This window comes from Theropithecus gelada, chromosome 4, assembly GCF_003255815.1.
Source record: "Theropithecus gelada isolate Dixy chromosome 4, Tgel_1.0, whole genome shotgun sequence".
NCBI classification, from domain to species: domain Eukaryota; kingdom Metazoa; phylum Chordata; class Mammalia; order Primates; family Cercopithecidae; genus Theropithecus; species Theropithecus gelada.
In genome coordinates this window covers 5,741,646-5,769,465 of record NC_037671.1, presented here as the reverse complement: position 1 = coordinate 5,769,465, position 27,820 = coordinate 5,741,646, and the positions used below count along the sequence as shown (strand labels likewise).

General features: G+C 46.9%; 1 protein-coding gene across 6 annotated transcripts; it reads right to left on the bottom strand.

Moving 5' to 3' along the window:
* NQO2 (N-ribosyldihydronicotinamide:quinone reductase 2) lies at positions 1-26,542 on the bottom strand. 6 transcript variants are annotated; one of them, XM_025383845.1, is made up of 10 exons: positions 19,203-19,471; positions 17,008-17,244; positions 14,322-14,441; positions 13,453-13,609; positions 11,558-11,649; positions 8,729-8,893; positions 6,251-6,381; positions 3,660-3,773; positions 2,314-2,415; positions 1-282 (listed from the first exon to the last, which is right to left on the bottom strand). In XM_025383845.1, the coding sequence occupies exons 5-10, from the start codon at positions 11,562-11,564 to the stop codon at positions 106-108; spliced, it is 696 nt and encodes a 231-aa protein (XP_025239630.1). In that variant the 5' UTR covers positions 11,565-11,649; positions 13,453-13,609; positions 14,322-14,441; positions 17,008-17,244; positions 19,203-19,471; the 3' UTR covers positions 1-105. The 6 variants fall into 6 exon arrangements, with proteins under 6 accessions (XP_025239630.1, XP_025239632.1, XP_025239628.1 ...); XM_025383847.1 differs by lacking the exons at positions 13,453-13,609; positions 14,322-14,441; positions 17,008-17,244; positions 19,203-19,471 and adding an exon at positions 26,419-26,542; XM_025383843.1 differs by lacking the exons at positions 13,453-13,609; positions 14,322-14,441; positions 17,008-17,244.
* Between the last annotated feature and the right edge of the window lie 1,278 nt (positions 26,543-27,820).

The following is a 27,820-nucleotide window of genomic DNA, read 5'->3' as shown; positions in this document are numbered from 1 at the left end:
CCAGGTAGCTCCGTTGTAATTTTATTTCATGACAGCACCGTCTTCTCTTTGCCTGCGCCTGGGTCTCCTAGTGTGCTGCTTGCGTGATGCCCACGTGCCACAGAGTTATTGCCCGAAGTACCAGGGGGCCGTGCAGGGGATGGGCTTCTCCTTCCAGATGGTCTGCAGCCTCTGGGACCACGCAGCCACCATCTCCTTTCTTTCTTCTTCGGATGCAATTTCAGGAGCAAAACTGATCTGAGGGGCAAGGACTTTAAATCCACAGAAGTGCAATGTGCCGTGCTAAAGCCACAGGGGAAGAAAAGAACTCATTAGAAACTACACCTGTTACATACCATTCAGTTAAATGATGTAAGGGGGGAAATGGTGTGAAACAAACCTTCAAAAAATCATGAAACAACCTTAATGTTACAAGGCAAGTGAAAGCTAAACTTCCCTATGGCTTTAGGATGCAAGCCTTGCATAAGAGCAGGGAAGAAGTTGGGGCAGCTGGAATTTCCAAGTTCTATTTTTATAACTGCAATTAACCTACAATCTTTGCAACTGATTCAGACACCAAACATGATAGTTCTGCTTGATTGGGCAAATTATGGTACATTCACACTACAGATTATTCCAGAATGAGGTTATTCTAGCTATAATGTGTACCATGGAAGTTTGTTCAAGATATCTGTTAAATGAAAACAACAACGAATTTTAAGCAATATTTATGATATACCATAAGAGCAGTAAACGTAATAAACTTATAATAAAAATTATATGTGTGAGAAAATATATAGGCCGTAAGAAAATAAATCAAATGATTTAAAGTGATTCTTTCTGAGGTGGGGGATTAAAGGGACTTTCTCTTTTTATATTTCATATCGTCTCTTTTTTTTTTTTTTGCCATAAAATGTACTTCTGCAAACTGAAAAAAAAGTAAAGATTTTTTTTTAAAAGCAAGAAGAATTTGAACTTGGCTAATGACACGTAAGAGACCGGCTGGCCTGTGAAGAAGCAAGGTCAGGCTTGTAAATTATGATTTCCTTCAGTAGACCATAAGTAATTGGAACCACATACTTTCTCCTTTCAAAGAAGATCACTTTTTTTTTCTAAAAATATCACACTCAGCCCTCTGCATTACGTCCTTTAAAACCCACACCCTCACCTAGGCCTGCCCTGTCAGGTGAGGAGTGAGAGGCCCACACACCACTTTTTACATTTTTTTCCCCTCAGGCAACGTGATTTTATTTATTTATTTATTTTATGACTCAGCATGAGAGTTTCCATTTTTTCATAGAAAAGTTTCATCTATTCATAGCTATTGTTTTATTGCTATGTTTGGGCCTGTTTCTTAATTTTTTTCTTTGTCTTGTTTTTTAAATTGACTATGAAGTTTTAATTGAACAGCCAATTAACATATGTGGTTATGCGTTGCATGATGTTTTGATCAGTGATGGACTGCATGTGCGACAGTGGTCCCCTAAAATTTATTTTATTTATTAAAATTTGTTTAAGATTTATTTTATTATTTTTATAGATGAGGTCTCACTCTGTTGCCCCAACTGGGTGCAGTGGCATGATCGTAGCTCGCTGGGTTCAAGTGATCCTCCTGCCTCAGCCTCCCTAGTAACTGGTACTACAGGCACATGCCACCATGCCTGGGAGGTGGGTGTGGGCTGGCTCCACAGGCCCCTTGCCCGTATGGGGGTTGGCATGGCCAGCAGAGGCCAGCATGCGGCCATCAGAATGTAGGGCCTGGAGCGCCACTTGCCGGGGTCCAAGGGCAGTGCTGCTCTCACCAAGCACTGGCAGAGCATGTGGACAGCTTCACCCGCACGGATCACAACACACGCAGGGCCACCTGGGGGCTTCTCTGCTGACCAAGAGCAGACATCAGGCTAAGCAGATTTGGCTTAGCTTCTGCCCAAACTATATCAAAAGCTGTCATTAGGGCACATTTTCCCTATCGGTCAAGCTTTTCAAATCTGTCAAGTAAAACATTTAAAAGGGTCAAAATGTTATAATTTTCTGTATCCAGGGGAGTCCAAATGGTGTGGGGCATCACGCTTCCATCCCATCTCATCTCACCCCTCGGGGAGCTGAGGGCATGTATGTGTGTGCGCGCGTGTGTGTGTATAGATGTGTGCATCTGTGTCTGTGTGTGCGTGCGTGTGTGTATAGATGTGTGCATCTGTGTCTGTGTGTGCGTGCGTGTGTGTATAGATGTGTGCATCTGTGTCTGTGTGTGCGTGCGTGTGTGTATAGATGTGTGCATCTGTGTCTGTGTGTGCGTGTGCCAACAAGCAAGGGATCCACTTGCAGCTGGTCTACCTGGAGTGGCCACAGGAAGTATCGAAAATCCCCATTGACTCCCGTCTTCGTGTACATCTCGGCCGTGCCTCCTGTGGTTACGGAAAGGAGCCCTAGTTTACCCTGCAAAGGAGAAAGCAGATGCATTTGTGTGGACTCCAGAAGAGGAAGGAAATGTTACTGAGCCTCCAGCACACGGGCTTAGCACAGCCAGCAGGGAACATGCGTGTGGGCACCCTCCAGGGATGGACAAATGCAACACTCCCATCCATAGGTGACAGTGACATCCCAACAGGAGGAGGAGACAATCCAAGTGAATGTACCAAGCCAACACAGAAGCTCTAACATGCCCAGGTTGCTGGTGGAAACCAGGTTTCCATGACGCCATGTGTGATGGATACAGCCCAGGCACTGGCCATAGGACAAGGTTCCCAGCACACAGGGCCGCTCAGTAAGTGGTAGCACCATTTGTGGTCCAAGACACATCTTGGTTACTCAGTATGTTTCCCTTACATGCATTTACTTTCTGAAGCTTTTAGAATTTAAAAATCATTCCTTTTTTTTTTTTTTTTTTTTTTTTGAGATGGAGTCTCACTCTGTCGCCCAGGCTGGAGTGCAATGATGTGATCTCGGCTCACTGCAAGCTCCACCTCCCAGGTTCAAGCCAGTCTCCTGTCTTGGCCTCCCAAGTAGCTGGGACTATAGGCACCTACCACCATGCCTGGCTAATTTTTGTGTTTTTAGTAGAGACAGGGTTCCATGTTGGCCAGGCTGGTCTCGAACTCCTGGCCTCAAGTGATCCACCCTCCTTGGCCTTTCAAATTACTGGGATTACAGGTGTGAGCCACTGCACCCAGCCTTAAAAATCATTCTTTTAGTAAGAATTCATAGCTACCACGTGTTGCACATCTACCAGGTTCCAAGCTCTCCTCACCCTGCTATGTGGGTGTCACAGGATCTTGGTCTCACAGCAGGCACATGATGCTCAGGGGAGTGAACCTGTGCCAGGCCAGGGCTGGACTCTGCACCAAGAAGGAGCTACTCCCTCTGGAGCCAGGGCTGACTGCTGGGTTGCCCACATAAGGTTGCCCAGGTCCCCTGTCACCTGACACCTGGCCCACTCCCTTGTTTGCCATGTGTGTGGTATGCTGTAGATGTGTCTGCAGCCCCACTAGACAAAAAGCTCCACGACTTCAGACATGATGCCATGCCCACTGTATGCAGCACATGGTGCTTTGTACATAGTGGGAGCTCAATGAATATTTGCTAAGAAAAGAAAGCAAACTAGAAATATAACTTGACAGAAGATGCATCCTTCCGTCCCCTCACTCCAACCATCCACAGCGATCCTTTTCCAAGAGCCATACCTGGAGCAAACCGGAATCGTAGAATCCTGGGATGTCGAAGGCAAAGCCCCGGCACAGCACCCTATCCATCCAGCCCTTCAGGATGGCCGGCACGCTGAACCAGTACAGCGGGAACTGTGGGCGACAACACCAAAGAGAAACTGAGGCTGCGGCTCACCTCAGGTTTCCTAGTTTAGTCTATCTGGTGATTTGGAATGAAGCCCACAGCCCTTCTCTTCCCTGGCAGCTGGGCAGGTGAGGGTAACCCATGTGGTCAGCTCTGAAAGGTGCAGTGGGGACGTGAGATGGGAAGGGGATGACAGTGGTCCTTGTTGCTGTTACAGGTAGCTCTGCATCCCCCAGTGATGACAGCCGCTGATGCTGGCCCCGGGCAGGCAGGGAGGGGATGAGGAGCTCTGGATGACGCTGGCATTGGAGCAGCAGTCTGTGACTAAGCCAATCGAAAGGAAGGGTGGGGAAAAGCATGCCCTTTCCCCTGCCTGGGGTGTGTTGTTAGCATCTGGGAGTCGGACTGAGTTAGGTGCTAGCGGCTACGGATTTTGACGCCAACTAAAGTCATATGTTTGTATTCCATAGACCAGCAGTAAGATCTCCCTATCCCATAGATGCCCTAACATTACATCCAGTGTTACCACCTGGGAAGGGAAATACACATAGGCAATCATCTGTTATCAAAGGTGGAAGCCAATGTCTCATGTGCTTTCAATATAAAACAAATTCAGGACTTGGCATTGAAACCCAGGCTCCACAACCTGCTGTTGTGTGACACTGGCAAGTTACTTGACCTCCTTGTGCCTCCTTTTTCCTGATTCATCAAATAGGGCTCCTAATAGTTCACAGCTCACAGCATCCTGGTGAGGATTTGAGGACACACCACAGTGCCCCAAACAGAATCAACGCTCAGTGAGTGGTGGGCTCTGATACTAGTGGTGTAGTAGTGATGAATGACATTTTTATTAATGTTGAATAAAAAAAAACTTACAATGCAGACCCTCTGGACAAAGTATCAGAAAAAAAGAGAAGGTAGGGAAATGGAGTGAAATGAAGTGAAACAAAACAAAGGCCATTATAGAAAGGCCAGGTCTTAGCCTACCCAGCCACCGGGTTATGGGAGTGGAGTGGGAGCGAGGAGGAGAAGCGGGCTCCATGTGGCCGGCCGACCCGAGGGGGACAGGAGAAGCAGAGCAGAGAGCTCAGTGTGGTTCTGCTGGGACCACGTGCCCCAGGATACAGGCCCATCATACTGGCATGGTATTAAAGCACAGATGGTAAACTGCATGGTCACCTAGGCCTGAGGACTATGAGTCCACCCACCTGTAATTAGGACGAAGAATATCCTGCACTTTGGCCGGATTAGCAGCTCACAGTCACTGAGTAAAGAAAGGGCTTTACTCACTGAGTCAGGAAAGGGTGCGCAGAGGCAAGCCTGGGTAGGGATGAGGCAGCCCTCTTCCCGCACATGCAGGTTGCTTTTCTGAAGGCTTGGGAACCTCCTCATTCTGGACATGTGGTTTTGTCTGGAAAGTGGTCACATGCCCCTTATCCCCTGCCTTGCACTCACATGGTGGGCTCATGAGAACAGTGCTCTCGTTCTCCCACCCATTCCCCGTCCTCAAGCAGGGTTGGAAAACAGACACGATCTGAACCAGTCAGATCCTATGCTTGGAAATTCTGGATCTAGGGGATCCAGTCCCTGCCATGCAGTGAGAGAGAACAGAGCCAAGAGGCAGAAAAGAGCAGATGGAGATCCGAGGATGAGAGCAGCTACAGCTCTGCCCGTGGGATCCAGGAGGCCCAAGTGACCAGAGCCCTTATAATAGATTCTCCTTTCTTTCTAGTTGGACAGGAATTTCTGTCAACCCAACCATACCCTCAAAGCTCATGTGTGTACTCTGCTGCCAGGCTTCCACAGTCACAGCCATGCCTGCACATCTTCCTTGCAGGGCGGGAAGTGGCCTGATGAGTGAGCACTCCTGGAGGCCATTTGGTGGGGCCAGTTCACTCTGCAGTGGCATCACCTCCTTCTGAACAAATACAGGAAGGTGGCTGGGTTGGGGGCGAAGCAACCACTGAGAGGATAGAAAGCAGAGATGTTCCTCTTAATGATCAGGATATTTAAGTCAGGCTATTTAAGGAGATGCATTTGGCCTGATTTACCCTGATAAACATTTGTGCAGAGAAATGTGGCCCCAGAACGTTTCAGGGCAGGAACTGGAAGAGAAGGGAAGCAACAAGACTGGCAGGTTTCAGATGATTCTTGGACCACTGGGCTAATGGAAAGATCCTTCATTCCTATTTACATGGCAGTCGGGATTTGGAGTGAGTGATATTGGCTACATGGATATCTTTACCCCATTAGGTAAAGTGTTAAAAGTAGTGTTACAACTAGGTAAAGTGTTTAAAGTAGTGTTGTAACTAGGTGAAGTGTTGTAACTAGGTGTTGTAACTAGGTTATAATATTTGCTCAGTAAGTGTGCAACGGTGCTAAAAGCATTGATGCCACTTCTAGAAGCAGCACAAAACTCAATATTCAGAAAGAGTTTGTACATAAGATGAATCTGATTCAATATATTAATTGGAGGAAAACAAACCTGAAATATCACTAGGTCAGCCTCCCGAACCTTTTCCTGCTCATCAGTGATGTCGCTAGCCAAAGACTTTTGCTTGTAGGCTTCGTAGGTTTCCACTCCGTAATTGAAAACCTCAGGATTAGAAAGAGCAGCTGTGGGGGAAGAGGCCAAACATTCTCACTCCTAGGTGGGCATCCACAGCCCATCCCAACCATCCCAGTAGCACTGTGTATACTGGACTCCTCAGAGCAAGTCAAAGACTTGCTGCAACCTGACCAGAAGCTGCACCCCGGGTCCAAGCTAGGGAAAGAGAAGCAGTCTGGGAGGGCCACTGACTGAGCTCTTCCTACCTAGCAGGTGCTGTGCTCTACACACATCACCTTTCTTCATAACAACTGGTGAATCTGGTGTATTTCTCAATTTACCGGAGAGCAAACTGAGACCTAAGAGAGGCTGGATGTCCTGTTCAATGCCAAGCAGGTCTAAAAAAATAAACTCTACACTTTAATTTCATGCTCACCTCCACATTTTTTAGTATTTGTGTCTCGATTTACATATTTTATATTGTGTATCTCTAACTCTTAACAGGTCGCCGTAGTGATTATTGTTTTTGATAGCTTTGTCTGTTAGACTTAATACTAGTAATGAGTGGATTGCACACAACCTAATAGTATTAGAGTGTTCTGTGTACTTACTTACTTTTACTAGTGGGTTTTACATCTTCAAATGTTTTCTTTTTGCGCATTAGTGTTTTTCTTTCATATTGAATTCCCTTTAGTATTTCTTATAAGGTGGGTCTGGTGGTGGTGAATTCTGTCAGTTTTTCTTTGTTTGGGAAAGACTTTCTCTCTCTTTCAGAGTTGAAGGCTAGATTTTCTGGGTACAGTATTCTTGGTTGATAGTTTTGTTCTTTCAGCACTTTGAAAATGTCCCACTCCCTCCTGGCCTGTATGTTTTCTGTTGAGAAATCTGTTGCCAGATGAACTGGAGCTCCTTTATATGTTATTTGCTTTTAGGATCCTCTTTTTGTTCTTGACCTTTGAGAGTTTAATAATTATATGCCTTGGGGCAGTCCTATTTGAGTCAAATCTGTTTATTCTATGACCAGGATATTTGTCTCTTTCTCAAGTTTCGGAAAATTTTCTGTTATTATTTCTTTGGATAAGCTTGCTATGCCTTGCTGTTGCTCAGCTCCCTCTTAGACACCAATCATTCTTAGATTTGGTCTTTTGAGGTAATTTTCTATATTTTATAGGAAATCTCCATACCTTTTTCTTTTTTCTGCTCTGTGTATTTTCAAATCGCCTGTCTTTGAACTCACTGATTTTTTCTTCTGCTTCATCCATTCTGCTGTTGAGAGCCTCTAATTAATTTTTCAGCAAATGTATTTCTAGTTCCAAGATTTCTGTTTGATTTTTTAAAAATTATTTCAATCTTTTTGTTAAATTTAGCTGATACATTTCTGAATTGCTTTTCTCTGTCATCTTGAAGATTACTGAATTTCCTTAAAAGTGCTATTTTGAATTCTTGATCAGAGAGCCCAAAGAGTGCCATCTCATTAGATTCAGTCACTGGTTCCTTGCTTCGTCTATGTGGAGAGGTTATGGTTCCCTGTTTACTGTTATTTCTTGTGGACAACGTCTATTTATTTCAGTCTTCTATGTCTGACTTGTTTTCATTTTTATTACATATATTTGCTTAGAAAGTCTTTGCAATTTTCTTATTAAATTTCTTTTTTTTTTTTTTTCTCTACTAAATCACTGCCTCCTTTTCGGCACTAGATTGTGGTTTAGGCCTGGGTTTGCCTCAGCTCCAGTAACTGTTCTGAGTAATGCCATTCCTGAATATGAGAGGTTCCAAAGGGGATAGCATGGTAGTGTGGGAAGGCTGGCTAACAGTTCATGCCCAGGAAACCTGCTAAATGTACCTCTACAGTGTGGTGCTGCTGAACAGCCACTCTGGTTTGGCATCTCCTTTGGCTAATTTGCAGATGAGAGTTTCCAGGGCTGGGGACGATACTCCCATCTCCCTCCTTTGTCTCCGGCTGTTGTCAGGGATATTTCTTCCTTTAGGCACTCCTGATGTTTCCCGTGGGTTGAGGCAGGAACAGGTCTCCTTCCTGCCTGTTTCTGGGAATCCCAGAAAATTGGGAAGCTGATTGTCCACCTTGATCTCTTTTTCCAGTGTAGAAGCTCTGATGTGGGAGGAAATTTCCCACACAGTTGGTGCTGGCTAGTTTGTGAGGAGGGGTGTTGTGGATATAATAGTCCAATCTCTTACTGTCTGCTTGCAGTTTTTTCACTTATGTGGTCTTGGGAACTACTTCATCTTCATATTTGACTTCTGGGATATTGCTGGTGATCATCTCAGTGCTATCTATTTGTTTTTGGAAAGTGAAGCTAGCTTGCTTCTATAATGCCATTTTGCAACTGGAAGTCAACATAAAGTAAAAAACATAAAGATGGTTTTTACAAATAGAGCATTTATCCCATGACTCACCAGTGATATCTTTCCTTGTGGCCCTCGGCTCAAAGTTCATGGCGTATAAATCAGACACTGTGACCGTGCAGCCCTGCCTGCTCAGTTCATCTACAGCCACATTCTTCAAGGATCCGTTGAAAGACCTGGGTTCCTCGTGCGCATAGACAATGAGTACTTTCTTCCCTAAATCAGGGTAAGAAACAGTTCCTCTTGAAGAACAACCTCTCTCTGTTAAATTCAGTGGAGACTAAGATTAAAATTGAACATTTAGGTGTGTCATAGTAATTGAAGCTAAGAAATAGCAAATTTTCTTTTCTTTCTCTCTCGCTTTTTTTTTTTGAGACAGTCTCGCTCTATCACCCAGGCTGGAAATGCAGTGGCATGATCTCAGCTCATTGCAACCTCCGCCTCCCACGTTCAAGCGATTCTCATGCCTCAGTCTCCCGAGTAGCTGGGACTACAGGTGTGTGCCACTATGCCCAGCTAATTTTTTGTATTTTTAGTGGAGATAGGGTTTTGTGATGTTGGCCAGACTGGTCTTGAACTCCTGGCCTCAAGTGATCCACCTGCCTTGGCCTCCCAAAGTGCTGGGATTACAGGCATGAGCCACCGCACTTGGCCAGAAACACCAAACTTTCTTTCTTTTCTTTCTTTCTTTTTTTTTTTTTTGAAACAGAGTTTCGCTCTTGTTGCCCAGGCTGGAGTGCAATGGCACGATCTCAGCTCACTGCAATCTCTGCCTCCCAGGTTCAAGCAATTCTCCTACCTCAGCCTACTGAGTAGCTGGGATTACAGGCATGCACCACCAAGCCTGGGTAATTTTTTGTATTTTTAGTAGAGACAGTTTCTCCATGTTGGTCAGGCTGGTCTCGAACTCCCAACCTCAGGTGATCTGCCTGCCTCGGCCTCCCAAAGTGCTGGGATTACAGGCATGAGCCCCCACACCTGGCCCCAGAAATACCAAACTTTCTAATAGGTAGCAGTTTTAAAGTAATGGGCATTTAAAAATCCAGTTATTCATAGCTCAACATCACTTGAGATTACCAGTATACAAAAATACAATGGGTCAAATTATATCTCCTCAAAAATACCACCACTAAATCTTTTAAAAGACCAACTTAATTTGATTGTGCTCTATAAGAAGGTTTAGACCAGCTCCCTAACATCGAAATAAAGAACAGCTGGAATTAATCTTCCATGCTAACCCACATTTACACATATCAGCTACAGGCACCTTTCAGTGTGGCACGGTTCTGCGTCCATCTCCCCCGGTCCATCAAAATCTGACACTTAAACAAAACGTGAGGAATCGGACCCGCTGGTCTCGCGGGAAGGCAGGGCCACATGGAGCCCATCTTTCATGGTGATGCTGATAACAAAGAGGACTCTAGGAAGAGAATCAGGCCTTCCCAGCACTGGCTGTATCGTTCACACCAATACTGCTTCTGGAGTAATATTTTCCTCATTGTTAAGAGTCTCCAGGATTATATACTGACTTCCTCTGGGAGGCAGCCTGGTGATTTGCTTAATTAAATTTACCCTGGTAACCTTTAAGAGGATGTTAAACTCTTGATTTAAATTTTTCATAATGAGATTTAAGGAGAAAATACACATATCAGTTTGAAGCAACGGTTTCAGGTCATTGAGCTGGCTACAAAGGTTGAATTCCGTAAGTCAGATTAATGGTTAACATTTTAACTTCACTTTCTCAGACTCTTATTTCAATAAAGGAACTATACTCAGGGGCTTCACAGGAGAATAGATGCACATGAAATACCTACACCAGTGGTTCTCAACTGGGGGCAGTGTTGTGTCTGCCAGGGGACACTTCTCAATGCCTGGAGACATTTTGGTTTGTCACAGTTAGTGGGGGAGGGGTGCTATTGGCACCTGGTGGGCAGAGGCCAGGGATGGTGCTAAACATGGTGCACAGGATAACCCCCCAAAACATAGGATTATCTGGCCCAAAATGTCAGTAGCGCCAAGGTCGAAAATCCTAATCTACACTATAATGTATAGTATAAGGTGAATCTGTGTGTTCTAACATGAAAGGCTCTCCATGTTATATTGTTAGGTGAAATAAAAAAGTTGCAAGATTGTTTGTTCGTGTATATGTGCATGATAAGCAGTTGCAAAAGTAAAGATAGAATCCTTCTGAATTTTTACCCAAGGTGCCTCCTGGGGTTCATTCACTTGAGCCCCTGCTATGGCCCAGGGATAATTTCAGGGCCTGGAGGCACAACAAAGACAGGATAGGCAGGGCCCCACTTTTGAGGAACTTACATTCTGAAGGGAGTCGAAAGGAACAATAAAACAAGAAAGAAAATAGAAAACAAAATAATTCCAGATAGTTTATACACTTCCATGTGGCTTGGATTTTTTAAGACAATGTATTCAATTTCTGATTAAGAGTCTAACTCCTGCGCCGGGCGCGGTGGCTCACGCCTGTAATCCCAGCACTTTGGGAAGCCGAGGTGGGCGGATCATGAGGTCAGGAGATAGAGACCATCCTGGCTAACACAGTGAAACCCCGTCTCTATAAAAATACAAAAAAATTAGCCGGGCGCAGTGGCGGGCGCCTGCAGTCCCAGCTACTCGGAAGGCTGAGGCAGGAGAATGGCGTGAACCCGGGAGGCGGCGCTTGCAGTGAGCTGAGATCCGGCCACTGCACTCCAGCCTGGGCGATAGAGCAAGACTCCGTCAAAAAAAAGAGTGTAACTCTTACCTGAAAGGTCAATGTGGGAGGGTCACTTGAGCTCAGGAGTTTGAGACCAGCCTGGGCAATACAACAAAATCCCGTCTCAAAAAAAAACAAAAAAGGTCTTACTCCACACAGTGAATCATTACCGGCCATGGCGTAAGAAGATGGATTCTTTCCCTCTGATTTGGTGGGTGGCTGGGGCTTTCATGTACAGTCTCTCTTCCGCGAGCCCAGCAGTCTGAAAGACAAAACGAATCCAGGGGAGGTGGGGAGAGGCACAGGTGAGGTCGGCTGTACCACATCCAGGCGTCACTGCTGCTCCCTGACAGACATGCAAACACATCAGAGAAAGACCTCGAGAGAGAGGCCAGGAATCTTCTGGAGACTTAGGACTCAGAGGACAAGCCATGCAGGATGTCAGAACCCACTTTTTTTCTTTTTTGAGAGGACTCAGAAACTTCCATCCAGACAGTCATACAGCAAAGGAGCTAGGAAATGAGCCACCGTAGGAAGCAGGAGTTCAGCCTCCTTGGCCTTCCTGCCTTCCCCAGTTTTCCCTTCAGATCGAGCAGAAGGCTGGGAGATCAGCGAACCGCCACACGGGCGGCCTGCGCTCCTCGGCTGGTGCCAGACACTGGTGGCTCAGCAGTGGCAATTGTTGGTCCTTCCCCTCACTTGAAAATAACGGGAGTTGGCTTAGACCCAGGCTCTAACCAGAAGTCTCAGAGATTCTCCAGGGATGCAGCGGAGGCCGGAGGAGACCCCCACGTCCGACAGACTTGGTGCAATTTCCAGCTCTGCCCGTTGTAGCTGTGGGCCCTGCAGCACATCCCTCCACCGCTCTGTGCCTCAACCTCCTCATCAACAAAGTCACAGCATGACCCAGAAGAGTGAGGGAGAGACAGTTGCAACGTGCGGTGGCTGGCACACAATGGGGCTACGGAAAAATGTGAGCTCTCCCCAGGGGGGCCTTTGGCCTCGCCCCCCGCCCCCCCCCCCATCTCTGAAATTCTGGCTTCCTTCTGGGAGAGACAAGGAGCCTCCAACAAACCCACTCTCCCGACCAGAAAAAACAGCTCAGATAAAACTTAACAACAAAAAAGCAAACAACTCAATGCAAAAATGGGCAGAGGGCTTGCATAGACCTTTCTCCAAAGAAGATGTATGAGTGGCCAGTAAGCCATGAAAAGATGCTTAGCATCACTAATCATTAGGGAAGTGCAAATCAAAACCACAATGAGATCCCATCTCACACCCGTTCGAAAGGCTACTACTACCAAAAAACCAGAAAATAGCACGTGTGGGTGAGGAGGCAGAGAAATTGGAACCCTGTGCACCGCTGGGGAAAGGTCGAGTGCTGCAGCTGCTGTGGAGGTGCTGTGCCCCCAAAAATTACAATTAGTAAGTTAGAATTAACATGTGACTCAGCAATTCCATTTGTTACTCTGAACCCAAAAAACTGAAAACAGGGTCTTGAAAACCACTTGCCCACCCATGTTCAAAGCAGCATTTTCCACAACAGCTAAAACATGGAAGCAGCCCAAGTGTCTATCAGGACATGAATGAAAACAGCCAGAAAACTCTACCCTTCAAAGTGGTTAAAATGAGGTCAGGCACCGTGACTCACACCTGTAATCCCAGCACTTTGGGAGGCCGAGGCAGGTGGATCACCTGAGGTCAGGAGTTCGAGACCAGCCTGGCCAACATGGCGAAACCTTGTCTCTACCAAAAATACAAAAATTAGCTGGGCGTGGTGGTGTGCACCTGCGATCCCAGCTACTCAGAAAGCTGAGACAGAGCGAGACTCTATCAAAAAAAAAAAAAAGAAAGCGGTTAAAATGGTAAATTTTATGTGAGATGTTTTTTACCACAGTAGGAAAAAATGGGATAAAAAATGAAACAATGCAGAGAGTGTGACTAGGGCTTAGTGTGAGGACACGCATCCCGCGTGTTGTGTCCAAATGACAATGTGAACCTATCAGTGTGTCTTCACAGCAAAACAAAAAGCACAGAGACACACAGAAGTGGTGCTTGTCCACACCAGGACTAGAATCTTGAGCAGGGCCTGAATGAGCATCTTCCAGGGCCTGCTCTCTACCTCCAGCTATCCAGGAGGGCAGGCATAGGTCTGGGGTCTGCAAAATACTGCAAGAAGTGAGGTGGGTGCAGAGGAGTGGGCTCCACCCAGGCCAGGTGCCCTGTGGACATAGAGGAAAAGAAGTTACATCATTGTGGCTGAAGCTGAGTTGGGGGCAGGCATGGGACTTAACAGAGTGGGGCACTGCCACCCCCCAAGGAGTCAGACAGCTCTGATCACTCCAAATACCCAAAGGTGAGTTCAAACCCTTCCCCGTTTTCTTGACTTCACTGGACAGCTGGGAACCTGCATCTTTGGTGACTGAACATCCTCACTCTGGTTCCCTAAGGACAGACTCTGAATTGATTCCAGGAATCCATGCGTCCAGGGAAACACTACACTTCCTAGGCTGCCTTGCAGTTGAGATGGCCAGTGAGGTGTCAGCAGAAGTGACAGGCAGGGCTTCTGGGAAATACCCTCAAGAAGCTAACTCAGCTGGGGCTGGGAGGTGTGGAGCTAGTTCCCTCCGGCTTTGTCCCTGGCTCTCTTCCCAGCTGGACTGTGGGATGATGCTAGGGCTCAGTCAGCCTTCTTGTCGTCCTGGGGATGGAGGCTATGCACCAAGGGCAGGGAACAGAAATATCAAAGAAACCTGGATTTCTGAGGCTTTCTTGGGGCTGCAAGATGGTGGTGGTTTGTCAACCGCAGATATTTGTGTTTATGTATTTTCCACGCAGGAACTTCTACAATGGCACCGAGTCTGTAGGGAGGGCTATGGCCTGTCAGTCTGAAACTGCATAAGGGCTCCGGGCACAGGCTTTGTGTCCAAATACCGTGCTGTGTTTAAGGCAATCACAGCACCGGAGAATGTGGGAGAGGTCACATTCATGCATTCAAAGTGCAGGGAGGTTCCTATTCTGACACCAGCAACATTTACAGGGGTGAACCTAAAGCTGGGCAGTGAGGAAGGAAAGGAAAAAGAAAGTTTATGAATACAGGTGGTATTGTTTGAATCGGTACGTTGCACTGTAAATCACAATAAAATATCACTAAAACAGAAGAGTTGGCCTCCCTGAGGATGAGGCCTTTGGGTCTCTAGGCATTTGCCAGCTCTCCTAGCCTAGGGGCAGGGGCACCTGCACAGCCCTCTGCTTTCCCTAGAATTACCAGCTGCGAGCATACGTCAGGGAGAGACATAGTTGCCTTAGCACTGAGGCTGAAACCCTGGATGTTCTTGGGAGGGCACTGATTGTGAAGAACAAGCTACTTTCTAGTCTCTCGAGGTCACTCCTCAAAGCCTCCCGATGAGGCAAGTTTATAAGATCCACGCTCCCCGAGCCAGCGGTGACACCCACGCTTGGCAGTGAGAAGTAGGGCTGTAACTTACAGGGTGAGCCAAAACGGCGGGTCGGGAAAGGGATTATCTTAAAGGAAAACGAGAGGAGAGTGAATGACCTCATCATTAGCTGGGAGGCTCAGGAGTGCCCTGGTAGACAGTCACTGCCTGGAGGTGACTTTGTAGAAAGCAAACTTTGGCTGTCACAGTGCATAGGGAGGCCTGGCACAGCCTAGGGAAGCAGAAGTCTGGTGGGTGAGGCCGAGGAGGAGGGCCCTTCTTCTGACCCCACGGGCGTGGCTTGACCAAGCAGCTCAGGGATTGGCCACCTTCTCAGGTTGCTCTCAATCTATCCGGAACCTGGAGAGAAGGCGGCTGCCCCTGGCGCACACGGTGGAGGGACCCTGAGGCCAGCAGGGAGCAGGTCTAAGGTGAGGCAGGTGCTCTCTGGTTAAAAACAGGGGAAGAATCTGAAGGACAATTGCGGACGGGCCCCCAGGAGGAAAGCTCAAGGTGGAGGCGAAACTGAGATTGGAAGGTGAGTATGGAGCCCGGAGTCACAGAGGTTCCGGAGCGGGTGATGGTTTCTGAGAAGCTCCAGGCTCTTCACGAGTTCCGTGAAAGCCTCTGGAGTTGGCCGGGTGCGGTGGTGGCTCAAGCCTGTAATCCCAGCACTTTGGGAGGCCGAGACGGGCGGATCACGAGGTCAGGAGATCGAGACCATCCTGGCTAACACGGTGAAACCCCGTCTCTACTAAAAAATACAAAAAACTAGCCGGGCGTGGTGGCGGGCGCCTGTAGTCCCAGCTACTCGGGAGGCTGAGGCAGGAGAATGGCGTAAACCCGGGAGGCGGAGCTTGCAGTGAGCTGAGATCCGGCCACTGCACTCCAGCCTGGGCGACAGAGGGAGACTCCGTCTCAAAAAAAAAAAAGAAAGCCTCTGAAGTTGACTCTGTTACTAGCAGTGAGTGGGACAGTTCCTAACCCATACACACGTTCGTTCAGTTGGACCCCTCCTGGCAGAAGGGCTCACCTCTGGGCAGGTGCTGTGCCAGGTGCTGGGGCTACAAGACAAATAAGAAGGGAACTTTGTACTTTTTGGGCAGAGGGCAGGGGTGGGCAAGAAACAATAAACAAGCCAGCAAAGAAAGTGCCACAGAATTCCAGGAGGCGGTAAGTACCAGAACCGTGGTACCTAAGAGTGATAAGCAAATAAAGTACTCTAATGGACCAAACAGCAGGGGAATGTTTGCTATTTTAGATAAGTGGTCCAGGAAGGTGTCTCAGAGCAGGGGCTGGTGACCTGGAACCAGCCACGCAAAGATCTATAAACAAAAGTCCAGGTAGATGGGATAGTAAGTTAGGGCCTGAGATGGGTGCTGGTTTCAGGTTCAGGAAACAGCAAAAAAGTCTGAGCTAGGCTCAGTGGCCTATGCCTGTAATCCCAGCACTTTGGGAGGCTGAGGCAGGGGATCACTTGAGCCTAGGCATTTGAGACCAGCCTGGGCAACATAGTGAGATCCCATCTCTACCAAAGATTTTAAAAAATTAGCCAGGTGTGATGGCACATGCCTGTAGTCCCAGCTGCTCAGGGGGCTGAGGTTAGAGGATTGCTGCACTCCAGCCTGGGTGACAGAGTGAGACTCTGTTTCAAGAAAAAAGAGAAAGTAAAAGAAAAAAAAAGAAAGCCTGTTTGGCTGAAGTATGGTTAAAAAAAAAAAAAAAAAAAAGAGTTGGGTGGTGGGAGATGCAGTCAGGGAGGTGGGAGGGTCTGACCCCTCCTAGGGTAGGGTGAGATTTTATTCTAAGCCTGACAGAAAGCCCTTGGAGCCTCTTAAGCTAGAGAGTAATACGGAATGATGGCCAGTTGTGGTGGCTCACACCTGTAACCCCAGCATTTTGAGGGGCCAACATGGGGCGATCACCTGAGGTCAGGAGTTTGAAACCAGCCTGGTCAATGTGGCAAAACCCCATCTCTACTAAAAAATACAAAAATTAGCCAGGTATGGTGGCACGTACCTGTAGTCCCAGCTACTTGGGAGGCTGAGTCAGGAGAATTGCTTGCACCTGGGAGGTGGAGGTTGCAGTGAGCCAAGATTCTGCCATTGCACTCCAGCCTGGGCAACAGAGCAAGACTCTGTCTCAAAAAAGAAAAAAAAAAAGAGTGATACGAAATGATTTACCTTTGTAAATGTTGCCGGTGTTTCTGCAGCCTGGGGGAACACCTTATCCTGATTCCCAAAGTGATTGCCCGAAGACATGTTGTTTGTATGAAATGCTTCATTTTCACTCTTCTAGACAGTGCATCCATTCTTCAGTGTCCCCAGCTCACCACACCCTATTGTATTCCTTGGCCCAGTTTACATGTTTACATCATATGCCTGGTGGCATGTGAGTCTGTGACTTCTGTCTCCATCCCCCTAGTGGTTAAGAATAAGAATCTGAGGTCCAAGAGCTGAGTGACTCAGCTCTATTTGAGTGACTCAGCTCTATTTTCTATACTATTTGAATTAGTAGAGAGACTCCAACCCAGGCTCTTGACTTGCAGTGCATCACTGTTCACTTCACCCCAGGCACTTCCCTTGGCACCCCATCCACAGCAGTGACAGTTCTCTCCCTTGTTAGAAACTATGCACCTACCCAGGCCTACAGGAGAAAGGAGCCATGTGCTTATTAAACTGTATATACCAGGTCAAATGGGCTCTGATATTTTTGATGTGTACGTTATTTGATTTTAATCAGCATGCAAAAATTATTTTGTAACGTTTTCACTTTATTTCCTGTGCCTCTTTCCATGTGGACAAGTCCCCATGCTGGGCATTCTAACAGACAACACTTCACAGTGTATTCAGTGTGTATTCATGCTGCAGCTAAACCATTGCCTGCATACCCTTGTGTGCCCATCTTCCTATTTCTGGGACCTTAGGTTATTTCCATTTTTTTTTTCCCAGCACTATAAACAGCACAGCCAGAAGTGCATATTATTTAATACATATTTCTTTTCATGTATTTCTTTGGCTGAGGTCTTCGGAGATTAAAGGTTAAACTGATTTATTTTTTCACAGATTAAAGGTTAAAGAAGCTGATTTGTGGCCGGGCATAATGGTTCATGCCTGTAATCCCAGCACTTTGGGAGGTAGAGGCAGGCGGATCACCTGAGGTCAGGAGTTTGAGACCAGCCTGGCTAACATGGTGAAACCCCATTTCTACTAAAAATACAAAAAATTAGCCGAGCGTGGTGGCGAGCACCTGAAATCCCAGCTACTCGGGAGGCTGAGGTAGGAGAATAGCTTGAATCTGGGAGGCGGAGGTTGCAGTGAGCAGAGATTGCACCATTGCACTCCAGCTTGGGCAACAAGAGCGAAACTCCGTCTCAAAAAAAAAAAAAAGAAAAAGAAAGAAAAATGAGTTCAAGACCAGCCTGGCCAACATGGTGAAACCCCTGCCTCTACTAAAAATACAAAAATTAGCCAGGCATGGTGGCGGGCGCCTGTAATCCCAGCTACTCCGGAGGCTGAGGCGGGAGAATCGCTTGAACCCCGAAGGCAGAGGTTGCAGTAAGTGGAGATTGCCCCACTACACTCCAGCCTGGGCGACAGAATGAGACTCTTCTCAAAAAAAAAAAAAAAAAAAAAAAAAACCAGGCCGGGCACGGTGGCTCACACCTGTAATCCCAGCACTTTGGGAGGCTGAGGCGGGCAGATCACGAGGTCAAGAGTTTGAGACCAGCCTGACCAACATGAAACCCGACTCCGCTAAAAATACAAAAAATTAGCCAGGCGTGGTAGCGCGTGCCTGCACTCCCAGCTACTCAGGAGGCTGAGACGGAAGAATTGCTTGAACCCGGGAGGCGGAGGTTGTAGTGAACCGAAATCGTGCACTCCAGCCTGGGCGACAGAGCGAGACTCCATCTCAAAAAAAAAAAAAGCTTATTTTTTTTGTCAGAGAGATTATAGGTTAGAGAAGCTGATTTTTTTTTCCAGACTGCCACAGTATCCTTGACAAAGGCAGCGCAAACCAGTGGTTCAGCCGCACCTTCAGGGCAGCGCTGGGCAACGCACGGGCCTAAACCCCGGTACCCGCTTTACAGACTGACCTCGGGCCCGCTGATTCCTACTTGTAATGTGACTATGATACCAGCACCCGCTCCATAGGGTTGACGGCAGGTTCAACCAGACGATTCGACACCGGGGCCCTGCGTGCGGGCGCGTTCAGTTACAGCCAAGTACGATCCTATGTTCAGAATGGTTCCTGGCCTGGGCGCGATGACCCACAGGGCCATATGTCCGGCCAGGTGAAATCCCAGGGAGCGTTCTGGCCCTCCAGTCCGGGAACTGTCCCTCCCAAGTCCCCCGGTCCCCGCCCGGGGATCACTCACCCTCCGACCAGCGCACGCCCCAGTAGGAGCCTCAGGGCTGGGACCAGCGTCTCCCCAAGGACCGCTCTCGGAGTTGCCCCAGGTTCCGGCCGCACAGGGCCGCGCACTCGCAGACGCCTGGCGGGCGGGAGCGCTGCGACTGCGCCCTCGGGGACCAGGGACACGAGCCAACCCAAGCAGCCCAGAACCCGCCCCGAGACGTGAGACTGCAGGCGTCTTTCCGCAGCACGCCTGCTACACTGAGGCCCCGCCCACTCCCCGCCCCGCCCACGTTCCCCGCCCCGCCCCGGAGCCCCGCCCACACCCCGCCCCGCAGCCCCGCCCACACCCCGCCCCGGCGGTGCACCGCCTCGCTCCACGCCCGCCCACGCCCAGGCCCCGCCTCCACGCCGGCGTCCCGCCCCACCCACACCTCGCCCCGGCCCCTAAGCTCTGTCCACTCCCCGCCCCTGAGGTCCGCCCAGGGCCTCGCCCCCGCGATCCAGGATTGGGGAGGACCCTGCTGGCTTCCAGGGAGGTGGAAACTGGATTGATAGAAATCCAGCGCGGGGACGCTGTGCCGAGAAGAGGGACGCCCCTGCCCTGCGCCTCCTGCTCCCCATCCCTGGCAGGTATCCCGGTTACAGAATGAGGGTCCGTGGTGCAAAAGAAAGAATGAGCCACTGATACACTCATCAGCTTGCTCGGATCTCCCAGGGAGTTAGGCTGGTGAGAGAAGCCAGTCCCAAAGGTCACTCACCGACGGCGCCGCTGGTGTACTGGTATTATGCAAGATGCTCCCCCAAAGGTCACGCACGGATGGTTCATTTCTCCAAAAAACAGAGGAGAGAAATGCAGGACTTATTAGCGGTACCCAGGAGTTAGGGAGGCGGGTGCGTGTGGCTATAAAAATGCAACCCAGGGGTTGCCTGTGAAGGAAATCTGTGTCCCGCGGAACGCAACACGCCGTTGGGATACTGGACCGTCCTTTGTGAGATGGTCACCATCGGGAGAAACCGGATAAAGGGTGCATGGCTCCACAGAAAAAGTTCAATTAAAGGAAAATGGTTTAAGGCCAAAGAAAGGCCTAGAAAATGGGAAGTCTTGGAACCAGAGCCAGTGGGGGATTGGGGGCGGTGCTGGTGAACAGTTTGGGCCGATTGTCTTTCTCCAGCGCTTGCCGGATTCTGCCACCCCATTTGGCAGTCACCTGCCACTGTGACCTCTCCAAGTCCCTTCTCCAAACTCTATACCTTGATTTCTGGTGTCCTAGAAATAGAGACCAGAAACATTGATGTCCCACTCCAACAACAGAGCAGAAGGAAGGAAGGTTTCCCCTGTGTTTAGAATGTGCCTAATGAAAGTAACTGCAACTGTTGATTGCACTTCCTGAGGGTCGTTGGGACTTTCCCTCTCATATACTTATTGGTTCATTCATTCGTTCATTTTGCTTTAACTCACAGTGGCCCTCCCCATCCTAAGGTGCAGTGCTGGCATTGATTGGTCTATGTGTTGATGATGTCTTCAGAGGTGAGAATGTGCCCTCTCTCTGAGATGCCCTCTTGCCCCTAAGCTCCCCAGCGGGGAACAGGCTGCCTTGTCTCGTGAGTCCAGATCCTGGGAGCAGCTTTCATTTAGGAATGGAACGGCAGGTCCAGGGAGCATTGGCGCCTGCGCGCCCATCAGGCGAGTCTGTGATGCAACGTCACCACCTTGTGGCAGCGAGGAGATATCACAACGTGGACTGAGCAAGTTGCTCCCTGCTTGGGGCTGGAAGCTGGACTGGCCTAGTTCCCTGGGTCTTTTGAATCGTGTAAGTTGAACGGTGGTAGATTCCAGGAGAGTTCAGGAGGAGCCCATCGTCAAAAGGAAAATAACAGAACTTCCTGCTAATCTGGTATTGGAGCTGAGCAATTACTGCAAACAAATGAGATGTGACCATAATTGCATCCTGAGTTTGAGGAGGAGGTCATGCTACTAAAACGAGATAGTCATCTCCAACGACGAACATCATATCTGGGGGTTTCCAGATTCTCACTTTTCATTTAATCACCAGCCTTAGTGGAATGCAAGAGTCGGAGTCAGCATTCTGGGCAGGGAGGCAGCTGAGGCAGGTACACATCTCTTCTTCCCAACGCCCCATGTTTCTAATTCTGGATAAAATGGACCATAATGGTGCTAAGGTAAAGCTAAACTAGCTGAGCCACCTCCTGAAGAGGTCATTGCTTTTGTTTTTATTTAATGAGATTTCTTTTCCTTCTGCTACCAGCATCCCCATTCCTTTGGAAAACTGCGTCTTCATAACAACATAAAGGTTTTTGGATTTTTTGTTTTGGTTTGTGGGTAGCAAAATCTGTATAACATGGAATTTACTATTTTCACCATTTTAAGTGTACAGTTCAGTGACATTAATTACCTTCAGAGTGCTGTGCAACTATTACAACTATTTATTTCCAAAACGTTGTCATCATCCCAAATAGAAACACTCGGGTCGGGCGCCATGGCTCATGCTTGTAATCCCAGCACTTTCGGAGGCAGAGGTGGGCAGATCACCTGAGGTCAAAAGTTTGAGACCAGCCTGGCCAACATGGTGAAACCCCATCTCTACTAAAAATAAAAAAAATTTGCCAGGTGGTGTACACCTGTAATCCCAGCTACTCAGGAGGCTGAGGCAGGAGAATTGCTTGAACCCAGGAGGTGGAGGCTGCAGTGAGTTGAGATCGTGCCACTGCACTCCAGCCTGAACGACAGAGACCCTGTCTCAAACAAAAACAAAAACAGGCCGGGCGCGGTGGCTCCCACCTGTAATCCCAGCACTTTGGGAGGCCGAGGCGGGCGGATCGCGAGGTCAGGAGATCGAAACCATCCTGGCTAACATGGTGAAACCCTGTCTCTACTAAAAATACAAAAAAATTAGCTGGGCGTGGTGGCGGGCGCCTGTAATCCCAGCCACTCGGGAGGCTGAGGCAAGAGAATGGCGTGACCCCGGGAGGCGGAGCTTGCAGTGAGCGGAGATGGTGCCACTGCACTCCAGCCTGGGAGACAGAGCGAGACTCCGTCTCACCAAAAAACAAAAACAAATAGAAACACTGCACTCATTGGATAATAAATCCCCATTCTGCGCTCCTTCCACTCCTGGTAGCCTCTAATCTACTTTCTGTCTCCATGAATTTGTCTATTGCATGTATTTCTTATAAGTGGAATCTGGCCGGGCGCGGTGGCTCAAGCCTGTAATCCCAGCACTTTGGGAGGTCGAGACGGGCGGATCACGAGGTCAGGAGATCGAGACCATCCTGGCTAACACGGTGAAACCCCGTCTCTACTAAAAATACAAGAAAATTAGCCGGGCGAGGTGGCGGGCGCCTGTAGTCCCAGCTACTCGGGAGGCTGAGGCAGGAGAATGGCGTGAACCCAGGGGGGTGGAGCTTGCAGTGAGCCGAGATCGCGCTACCGCACTCCAGCCTGGGGCACAGAGCAAGACTCCATCTCAAAAAAAAAAAAAAAAAAAAAAAAAAAAATAAGTGGAATCCTACAAGATGTGGCCTTTTCACTCTGCTTATTTCCCTCAAAAACCTTGTTGCTGAGTTTCATCCATGTTGTAGCATGTATCAGAACTTCATTCCTTTTTATGGCTGAATAATAGAAAAATGTGTATACCACGTGGCCAACATGGGGAAACCCAGCCTCTACTAAAAACACAAAAATTAGCAGGGCGTGGTGGTGGGCACCTGTAATCCCAGCTACTCGGGGGGCTGAGGCAGGAGAATCACTTGAACTCGGGAGGCAGGGGTTGCAGTGAGCTGAGATCGTGTCATTGCACTCAAGCCTAGGCAACAAGAGCAAGACTCTGTCTCAAAAAAAAAAAAAAAAGGAAAGGAAGGAAGGAAGGAAAGAAAGAAGGAAGGAAGGAGAGAAAGAAAGAAAGAAAGAAAGAAAGAAAGAAAGAAAGAAAGAAAGAAAGAAAGAAAGAAAGAAAGAAAGAAAGAAGCAACGAAGGAAGGAAGGAAAGAAGGAAGGAAGGAAAGAAGGAAGGAAGGAGAGAAAGAAAAGAAAAAAGAAAAGAAAGAAAGAAAGAAAGAAAGGAAGGAAGGAAGGAAGGAAGGAAGCAACAAAGGAAGGAAGGAAGGAAGGAGTATATACCAGGCATTGTTTATCCATTTATCCACTCATCTGTTGTTTGACTATTGTGAATAATATTGCAATGATTATCGGTGTACGAGTATCTGTTTCAGTCCCTGTGTTCAGTAATTTTGGTTATACACCTTGGAGTGGAATTGTCGGTATTACAACAATTCTATGGTCATTCTATGTTTAGCTTTCTGAGGAACAGCCAAACTCTTTTCCACAGTGTCTACACCATTTCACATTTTCACCAACAATGTACGCAGGTTCCAACTTCTCTACATTCTCACGCACATTTGTTATGTTTCTTTTATTCCCTCTAAATTACAGCCATCCTAGCTAGTGTGAAGTGGTATCTCATCGTGGTTTTGATTTGCATTTCCCTAAGGACTAATGACTTTGAGCATCTTTTCAGGTGCTTACTGGCCATTTGTATACCTTTCTTAGAGAAATGTCTATTCAAGTCCTTTGCTGACCATTTAATTGGGTTGTTTGTCTATTTGTTGTTGAGGTGTAGGTTTTTCATTTGTTTTTTGAGACAGAGTTTTGCTCTTGTTTCCTAGGCTGGAGTGCAGCGGCGTGATCTCGGCTCACTGCAACCTCCGCCTCCCGGGTTCAAGTGATTCTCGTGCCTCAGCGTCCCGAGTAGCTGGGATTACAGGAATGCGCCGCCACACCTGGCTAAGTTTGTATTTTTGTATTTTTTAGGGACAAGGTTTCTCCATGTTGGTCAGGCTGGTCTCAAACTCCCGACTTTAGGTGATCCACCCACCTCGGCCTCCCACCGCGCCCGGCTGAGTTGTAGGTGTTCTTTATATATTCTGGATGTTATCAGATACAGGATTTGCAAATATTTTCTCCCATTCTGTAGGTTGTCTTTCACTTTCTTGAAAATGTCCTTTGATATAAAAGTTTCACATTTTTTATGAACTCCAATTTACCTATTTTTGGTTGTTTCTTCCTGGGCTTTTAGTGTCTTGTGTAAGAACCCATTGCCAAACACAAGATCGTGAAGATTTACTCTTACGTTTTCCTCTATATGACTTTAGTTGTTATATTTAGGTTGTGAATTATTTTTCACATATGCTGTGAAGTAGAGCCCAACTTCAGCCTTGCATGTGGAAATCCATTCCGCTCACAGCGTATATTAAAGAAACTATTATTTCATCAATGAATGGACTTGGCACTCTTGTCAAAAACTCATTGGCCACAGAGGTATGGATTTATTGAGGATCCCTTGTACATCTCTTGCGGCTTTCAAGATTCTCCCTTAGTCTTATACAGGCATATCTGCCTTATTCTGCTTCTCTTTATAGTACTTCCAAAGATGTTGCTTTTTTTACAAATTGAAGGTCTGTGGCAATCCTGTGTCAAGCAAGTCTATCTATATGTGATCAATATTATTATCAATTATTATATTGTGAGTCCTCAGAAAGGTTACATAATCTGTTGACACCTCTAGCATGGGGTGGTGACACATATAACAGATACTGACACCCTGTCTGTCACCGAACTGTGTGTGGATTGATCAAAGCAATCTTTGAGTGAGTCTAGTTTCCCCTCTGGTAAGACCTACCTAAATGGAGAAAAAATATTTTCTCAGCATTTACATTAATCTAGATTTAGATATAGTTGTCCTCCTGTATTTGTGTGTTCCATATCTGCTGATTTCTGTTGATTCAACCAACCTCCAATGGAATATATTTGAAAAAAAAAAAGCAAAACAACAATAGAAAAATACAAATAAAAAAATACAGTGTACCAACTATTTATATAGCATTTACATTGTATTAGATGTATGAGATTACAATGGAATCTAGAGATTATTTACAGTATATGGGAGGATGTGCAAAGGTTATGTGTCAATACTATGCCATTTATATCAGGGATTTGAGCATCTGTGGATTTTGATGTATCTGAGGGGTCCTGGTCCCAGTCCTCCATGAATACCCAGGATTGACTACATATTTTTGGATGTTAAACCGCCTTGCAGAACTTAAAAAAAAGTTATCAGGTAAACAATCTTCAGGTGAAATAGTCCATATCAGTACCATCCTTCAAGTATTAGTTGTTTATCAGTCAGATTACTGTTAAGGCTGACGTAACTTTGATCAGACCATGTTTCTGAACAATTCATATGCCTAAACTGAACATTAGTTTCTCGTTCTCATGCAACACAGAGCCTGTTTTTCTTTGCACGTTGTCTGATTTTCATATGTGCTTGACACTTATAAGTTCCTATGGCTTTACTAGTGTGTAGGATTTTCAACTGTATCACAGGACTTGGGAATATGGAGAGAATGGCAGGGCACAGTGGCTCACGCTTGTAATCCCAGCACTTTGGGAGGCCAAGGCGGGCGAATCACGCGGTCAGGAGATCGAGACCATCCTGGCTAACACAGTGAAACCCCGTCTCTACTAAAAATACAAAAAAAATTAGTCAGGCGTTGTGTCGGGCGCCTGTAGTCCCAGCTACTGGGGAGGCTGAGGCAGGAGAATGGCATGAACCCGGGAGGCAGAGCTTGCAGTGAGCCGAGATCGCACCACTGCACTCCAGCCTGGGCCACAGAGTGAGACTGTGTCTCAAAAAATTTAAAAAAAAAAAAAAAGAAAGAAAATGGAGAGAATGGAAAATGTAAGAAGGAGTGTAGACACTAAAATCTTAGACTCAATACCCTTATAACACATGGCCTTCTTCTAAGGGGGGTAGGTTCCTGTCTTAGTCTGTTTTGTGTTGCTGTAAAGGAATACCTGAGCCTAAGTAATTTATAAAGAAAAAAGGTTTATTTGGCTAATGGCTCTGAATGGTTGGAACGTTCAAGGTTGGGCATCTGCGTCTGGTAAGGGCCTCAGATGCAGATGCCCTACTCATGGTGAAAGGCGAAGGAGAACTGGAGTGTGCAGAGATTACATGGCAAGACAGTAAGCAAGAGAGAAAGGAGGGAAGTCCAGGATTGTTTCTAACAACCAGCTCTGGAAGAACTCACTCACCCCTGAGGGAGGGCATTCATTTATTCACAAGGATCTGGCCCTGCAACCTACTCACCTCCCATTAAGCCCCACTCCAACACTGGTGATCAAATTTCAACTTGAGGTCAGGCTTGGTGGTGCTCACCTGTAGTCCCAGCTACTCCAGAGGCTTAGGTGGGAGGCTTGCTTGAGCCCAGGAGTTCAAGGCTACAGTGAGTCATGATCACACCACAGCACTCCAGCCTGGGTAACAGAGCAAGGCCCTGTCTCTATGAAAACAAGAAAAAAGATGAAACAAATTTCAACATGAGGTTTGGAAGGAACAAACATCTAAATCACAGTAGTTCCTGACTTGAAGCTATTGTCATGTTATTGATGTATATAATTTAGAAATATGTCACTAACAGCCAATACTTAGGTCTAGAAAACTCTTAAAGTGGCCAAAGCAAGTGCTTTGAAACCAAAGTGGCATTAAAAAAATAAAAAATAAAAAAATCTACTGGTTTTCTTAGTAAGTCTTGAAACAATGAGCTATAGAGATCCTGTCTTATCTATACAGCTAGAGAGAATAACAAATTTTACTTTTATCACAAATAAATTTTGTCTTAATATGACTTTTATTTATATTTATCTTTTTACATTTCAAAAACACTATGTTATTCATTTGAATGACTTATAATTCTTGAGTTACCTGGACACTGTATTGTCATTGTCAGTTATTATATTTCGCATGCATTACTTAGTAAAGAAAAATTTTTACCAAGGCCTGATTTCTCAGGCATATTGATATAACATATAATTAAAGGTATTGTTGATAAACAAGAAGTTTCTCAAGAATATTATTTGTTTGTTCATAAATTACTACGGTAAAATTAAATCCCTCTTTTCTGCTGACTATTTTTAAAATACTTAGGCTGATATTAATGAAAAAACTGTGAAACCCAAATGAAGCCTGGAGTTAATAGTAATGTACCAGTGTTGGGATCTTAGTTTCCACAAATGTATCTATTTTACTTTAATATCTTTAAGATGCAGAGCACCCCCACAATGATTAGGAGACACACAGGATAGAAATAGTTTATAACTCACAGGTCCGGGGGTACATGGCATACTTGGAGGCCACATTCACGGAAATCGGGGAGTGCAGGCAGAGAGACCAAGAGAGCAACCCATGGGCCAACACCTTTATTGGGTCCAGGGTGCTATCCCAACAGGTTTCCCATGGGGAGTTTTATTTGGTGGTTTACAGCAAGCAGGCATGAGTTCCAGGAGGATGCACAGTGACTCAGTGGTGGGCCCTCCGGCATATCTGCACATTCTACGTGGGGTGTGAGGGTCAGTATGGCCAGTAGGTTGTATGCAGCTGTGCCATAAGGAAGTGGTCAACAGGAGGTAGTTGTATGAGGCAGATATCTGGATCTACCACGTAAAAGAAATGGGAGAAGGTAGAGAACCAGCAACTTTGTCCAGGGTGATTGAGCCTTGATTTTGGTATGGGAAAGTCCAGTGTATATTCAAATTGGATGGGGAGGCAACCTGACATAAGA